The 6,818-nt window shown below is 36.1% G+C and overlaps 1 protein-coding gene across 1 annotated transcript; it reads left to right on the top strand.

Moving 5' to 3' along the window:
* Window positions 1-2,661: 2,661 nt before the first annotated feature.
* On the top strand, window positions 2,662-5,663 carry LOC141769432 (nuclear factor 7, brain-like). Its single transcript, XM_074638490.1, has 2 exons — window positions 2,662-5,253; window positions 5,349-5,663. The coding sequence occupies exon 1, from the start codon at window positions 2,788-2,790 to the stop codon at window positions 4,189-4,191; it is 1,404 nt and encodes a 467-aa protein (XP_074494591.1). The 5' UTR covers window positions 2,662-2,787; the 3' UTR covers window positions 4,192-5,253; window positions 5,349-5,663.
* Window positions 5,664-6,818: the final 1,155 nt, after the last annotated feature.

The following is a 6,818-nucleotide window of genomic DNA, read 5'->3' as shown; positions in this document are numbered from 1 at the left end:
AAAAAATATAAATGAATAAAAAAAGAAATAAATATATATATATATATACAGTATATATCACATAAATTAAAAGAAACAGGGCTCATCTCAAATTAATTTGTACATATCAAATAAAGAGAATAATTGAACAGCTTTTTTGTCAGTCATAATGGACAAAGATTTACTTAACAGTTTTAACTCATTCTTCATACTAGTCAGACAGGGTTTAGTTTTGAGGTATCTGCATTTACAGTATGTATAAAAAACTTAATTAATATAGTAAAATATTGATAACAAAATCCAAATTCCGATTCACAGCAAAGATACCAATTTTGACCGTTTTCTCTGTCAATGGTGACAGCTCAGTCCTCTTGGATTGTAGCCAGCTCTGCATGTCATTACAGAAAAACTTCACTGATTCACAATTAAAAAAAAACGTCCCAAACTTTCAATTTCACAAAATGCACAGTTATTCACATCAAAGTTAAACCTCAGTCTTAAGAATTCCATATGTATACATCTGTATATATGTGTGTATATGCAGGTATGTATGTATGTATATATTTAACTTTTTTATTGTTTTCCCATTATTTAGACATTGTGCGCAGCTAAATGCGATCCAGATTTGATTGTTTTTTGTTTTTGTGTTGTTTTTTTCTTCTCCTTTCCCTCTCTGATACTGTAGGTGTGTACCCCACGAATAGGCGGGTGGATTGGGTGGGCACAATGTTTATTGTATATGTACACTAAAAAAAAGAAAAAGAAGGAAACACTCATTTAAGTACATGCTGCTCATTACATCATGCTACAAACATGTGCATTCCTTGATCATGTAAAGTGTCAACGTCTCCAAATAAAAAATGAATTAAAAAAAAAAATGGAGGTGATGAAAATGCATGTGAATTGAAAAATGTATCTGTAAAAATGGGTGTGAATTGAAAAATGGAGTGATAAATTATCAAGTGTTGTGATTAATTTAAAGCCGATTTGATTAAAACAGTCGTGATTTGATGAAAACATGAGCCACGTTTCATAATTTTCACCATCTTACATTCATCATTCACAACACCCAACTGACATTTATCGTTTACAGCACGCAATTGTTGTTGTTGATTATTCCATTTGATTTGACTTTAACATAGTGCAGATTATCTGTGAGGTGACGTCACAGTTCTTGGACGTTTATTATGTTCCGTATGGTCTGAGATATTCTGTTAATGAAGTTTGTGTTTCTGTAGATTTCTGTACAAATAAGAGGAACTTTCATAGTATTTGTGTTGCATATAGTAATCAGAAGATAATGCATAACTGATTTAGGCTATATGAAAACATAATGGATCATTACTTAAAGCTATTGAATACAAGTAAATATCTGTCTTGGATATATTTATACACATATCTTGGTAATATATCCTACTTCAAATGTATTTTTGTATGCATTTCATTTCATATAACATACATTTCCACAATTTGTCCATTAATATAGGCTATATTAGTTTAATAAAAACGTTTATATGTAGCTATTTATACAAATCAAATTATAAAAAAATATAATATTGCATATATGCTACAATAAAACCAACTGCGTAATATGCGTAATATGCACATTACCTTCACCTCGTGCTCCGGTTTGAGAGGTGGAAGTAACAACAATTAATAGATAAAAATGGATAAACAAATATACATATAAACATGTATATTTGTTTATCTCATAGAATTACTCTTTCTAATTCTATATTTATCAATATTAGCTTGCTGTCAATCAGATATGGTGCTCACAGAAACCCCCGTTCTGTTTGTCAGACATACTGAATGTCCAGAGTATCTAAGAAATGCATCACTGCTGTGTCTCTTGATGTTGTTGTTGCTTCATCAGGCACCAGATGAGTCAAATCATCTCAAACACATGATTCAGACTGAATTATATCTCAGACATGAGTCTTTTCAGCTCTTAAGAGGCCAACATTTATTTTGTGCTGCTGTACCATCATCATCAAAACTCATGAATGAATGAATGAGAGAGAAAATGTACCAGAAAGTAAAACAAATACATTCAGGTTGAGAGACTTTATGTAGATTCTATATCATGATTATTATTTGTACATTTACTGTGACACAATGTGAAAAAACAACAGTCATTTTAGTGAGTTTTCTCTTTTTGGAAAATACTCTCAAAATAAATTGCACAGACATTTGACCACTTTGACTTGTGATGAATAGGAGAATAAACAAAAGTAAATGAAAAGTAAATAACAACTTTCCTACAATTCCTATAAATGCAGGTTTAGAGAGTGCTATATATTTAGTCCAACTGGATGAAACTAACAAAGTCATGCAACTGGTTTAGTGTCAGTCAGCCTGTTGAAATGTTCAGTCCTCGTTAGACTAAAACATTACAATCATCTCCTTGTTTTTGGCATTTTATGAACATTTCTATTATTTATTTAGCAAAACAAAACAGGAGAAGTCACAATTATTTATACCTATTTTGCATTTTATTTAGTTTTGTCTATGAAAATTGATTATAGATTTAAACAAAAAAAAATGGTCTTGTTCTTAATGAAGAGGAAAGTGTTCAACATGACATCCTGACACCATCTGCTGGTGACATAATGACATGGCAGCATTTCCTGATAATAATTCACCCTGTGAGAGAGGGAAGTAAAAATGAAAATAGACTTTGACATTGTTGATCAGAGCTGAGACGCCATTACAGGGTGTGAGATCTCTGCTGGAAAACACACGTTTGGAGTATTTGAAGTAATCAAGAGACCGGACAGTAACTCGGTGAGTCTTGCTTTTGAAAGAATGGCTGAAAAACTTGCTGTTGTTGGAAGTTTCCTGAACTGCCATGTGTGTTCAGAGACATTCAGAGATCCTGTGTCTCTGAGCTGCAACCACAGCTTCTGTTCAAGCTGCCTGAAGAAATTCTGGGAACAAGCTGAAAACAAAAACTGTCCCATTTGTAAAAGAAAATCCTCAAAGGGTCATCTTGATGTGAACTTTGCACTAAAGGAACTGTCTGACTCGTTTGCTGAGAGACAGAAAGCTGGATCATCTGAGACAGAAAAAGAAGAGAAGAAGGTAATGGTGGTGTGTAGTAAACATCAAGAAGAGACTAAACTGTTCTGTAAGGATGAAGAGAGAGCTTTGTGTCCTGTCTGTGAGTTTTCTCTCCACCAGGGTCACAAGGTGGTTCCTATAGAACAAGCAGTCAGTGACCTGAAATCTGACTTAAAGTCTCTACAGGACAAGAGGGACAAACACAAACAAGTAGAGAAAAAATATGATGAAATGGTTAAACACTCCAAGAAGCAGCTGTTGTCCACAGAGAAGCAGATCAGAGCAGAGTTCAACAAGCTCCAGCAGTTCCTGAAAGAGGAAGAGGAGTCCAGACTGGCAGCTCTGAGGGAGGAAGAGGAGCAGAAGGGGAAGACTATCAGCAGAGAGATGAAGATGATTCAGGAGCACATCTCCTCTCTGTCAGACAGTATCTCTGCTGTTGAAGAAGTCCTGCAGAAACACAGCGTGCCCTTCCTCAGCAGTTATAAAGCCACTCAGACCAGAGCCAGAGTCCAGTGCTCACTGTCAGATCCACAGCTGGTCTCAGGAGCGCTGATAGATGTGACCAAACACCTGGGCAACCTGTCCTTCAGAGTCTGGGAGAAGATGAAGGACAAGGTCCACTTCAGTCCTGTCATTCTGGACCCAAACACTGCAGACCCATGGCTCTATCTGTCTGATGATCTGACCAGTGTGAGAAATGGAGACACAAGGCAGCAGCTTCCTGACAATCCAGAGAGATTCACTAAGTATGCCAATGTTCTGGGCTCTGAGGGCTTCAGCTCAGGGAAACACAGCTGGGAGGTGGAGGTGGGAGACCATCCTCACTGGCTTGTAGGTTTGGCTAAAGAGTCAGCTGACAGGAAGGGAGAGATAGTAGCCTCACCAAAATATGGAATCTGGTGTTTAACTCATCGCAGTGGAAAATACGGTAATGGAGCTGGTAAGACAGTCAGAGTGAAGAAGAGTCTCCAGAGGATCCGAGTCCAGCTGGACTACGACAAGGGGGAGGTGTCCTTCTACGACCCTGAAGACATGACTCACATCTGCACTCTCAGAGACACTTTCACTGAGAAACTCTTCCCATATTTCAGTATTGGAAAGGCTGGTGATGCTAAAACTGCTGATATCAAAAATCTGTCAAACTGAGATTCTCTGAGATGTTCAGACACGTTGGTGTTAGTTCAGACTTTAATCTGACTTCACTGTCCGTCTAGATCTCATTGATATAATCAAGACAATCAACAGTTATAACATAAATAATATTTACTCAATACTTAAACTGCATTACATCATCAAGTCTTAAACTTTCATACAGCTCCAAATCAGTTTGACTTAATAACCTGGTTATCAGCATCTTGTGTTTAATCAGACCACAATATAACATCTGCTGTTTCCACTATACCAAACACTTTGTCTCCAGCTGTGTGATTCTTTAAGGGGAGACTCTACAGGTGAATAGGGTAAAACATTTAACTAATAGATATCACCATGAAACTTCACCAGTTGATTACTGACATTAAGACAATTATTTTTTGCATGACAAGTTTTCTGAAATGTTGTGTTTAAATATGCAAATGAGGTGTTATCTAATGCTAACTTTGGGAGAATTTAGGAGAAATCTACAGACACAAATAGACAAAGTAGTAAAATAAACACCTAAATGTGTATTATGGATGTTTTCTTTCCACTAGTCTGAAAGAAGAAATGTTATTGAAGCAAAATAGCCCAAAAATCTCAAAATTGCCCAGTGTATAAAAAACAATGTCATAGTGTCTCTCCTTAACTTTTATCATCATCAGACAACATTTTTAGTTTGTCAGATTTCTGGATCTTGTGATGAGTTATTTCAGCTCTGATTTATAATTTCAGTGTTTTACACTTTACACTCAGAGTCTCAGTTTATCAAAACACATTCTGGCTCTGATTGATTGTCATATTTGTATGAGTTGTAGTGTCATGATATCATCTTGGCAGCCTAGTTTTTCCTTGTGTTTCCTCTGTTTCCCTGCCCTTTTGTCTCCTGTGTGTTTTCCCCTGTTTGTCTAGTCTGTCAGTGTGTTGGGAGGTGTGGCCTTCCTCCTCCCCCTCCTCCTGGGCAGGCACTGCTGGAGCAGCTGACAGCAATCAACCAATCATCACACACACCTGCAGTATATCTACCCCGGTCTTCCTGCCATTCATCGCCAGATCGTTCCGTCACCCTCAGTGGTACTAGACAAATTCAGGCTCTCTTAGATTGTTACTATTGACTTTGCTCATGCTCTTGTTTTTGGACTTACCTTGTTTTTTCGTGCTTTGCTCAGGTCTGCTCACCTACCAGCTGTTTCCTGGTTCCAACCTGCCTGCTCACTCCTACCCTCTGCTCCTCCTCGACCTGGATCCCTGCCTTTGTTACTTACCAGCCTGTTCACTCTCCAACGCCATTCCACCGCTTGGAGCTGTAATGGATTCATCTGTTCCTCCGGAAGGATTCCTGGACACCCCCTCCCCGTGCCCCCGTTCCGTGAATTAAGCACTGTCTTTATTATTGCCACGTTCTGGACCTCCAGGAACCCAAGCCCTGTTCAGTGTACATTTAATATTAGTGTAATAAAAGTATCTTTGTTACACCTTTTAAAGGACTTGTGTGTGTGTCTGCATTTGAGTCCACGCTATTGTGTAAACCAGAACATAACATGTAGAGGGTCACAGAGATTGTTTTTCTCTGTCTCTACTGTCCAAAATGAGTTAATATTATTTTATTGTTTTAATGCAACTCACTGCAAAAACATGGACACATAAATCATTTCTTATATCTGAAATTCATTTTTGGAAATACCTTGAGAAATTAAAGATTTGTTGTTTTGAAAAAATGTGTTAAAGACGGTAACTAAGATTAATCCACAAGAAAATGTGGCTACAAAAACTGTTTCACATCATCAGGAGACAAACTTTAAAGATAAAAGCTGTTCATTATTTTGGTTATCAGCATCTTGTTTTGAGTCAAACAACATTATATAGTAGTTTCAATCTTTAGTTTTTGATTTTTTTTTTGGATCTCAACATATATCAAAAATAACACTCAAATTTAAAAAAAAAAAAAAAGTAAAACTGGTCAAGGAACAAGAAATGAAAAAATATAAATGAATAAAAAAAGAAATATATATATATCACATAAATTAAAAGAAACAGGGCTCATCTCAAATTAATTTGTACATATCAAATAAAGAGAATAATTTAACAGCTTTTTTGTCAGTCATTATGGACAACGATTTACTTAACAGTTTTAACTCATTCTTCATTCTAGTCAGACAGGGTTTAGTTTTGAGGTATCTGCATTTACAGTATATATAAAAAACTTAATTAATAAAGTAAAATATTGATAACAAAATCCAAATTCTGATTCACAGCAAAGATACCAAATTTGACCGTTTTCTCTGTCAATGGTGACAGCTCTGTCCTCTTGGATTGTAGCCAGCTCTGCATGTCATTACAGAAAAACTTCACTGATTCACAATTAAAAAAACACGTTCCAAACTTTCAATTTCACAAAATACAGTTATTCACATCAAAGTTAAACCTCAGTCTTAAGAATTCCATATGTATATATATGTGTGTATGTGTGTATATGCAGGTATGTATGTACTGTATGTATATATTTAACTTTTTTTTTTATTTTTTCCCCATTATTTAGACATTGTGAGCAGCTAAATGCGATCCAGATTTGATTGTTTTTTTGTTGTTTTTTTCTTCTCCTTTCCTTCTCTGATACTGTAGGTGTGTACCCCACGAAT

This window comes from Sebastes fasciatus, chromosome 6, assembly GCF_043250625.1.
Source record: "Sebastes fasciatus isolate fSebFas1 chromosome 6, fSebFas1.pri, whole genome shotgun sequence".
Classification (NCBI taxonomy): domain Eukaryota; kingdom Metazoa; phylum Chordata; class Actinopteri; order Perciformes; family Sebastidae; genus Sebastes; species Sebastes fasciatus.
Note: the sequence above shows the minus strand (reverse complement) of the source record. Positions and strands in the feature narration are given on the sequence as shown.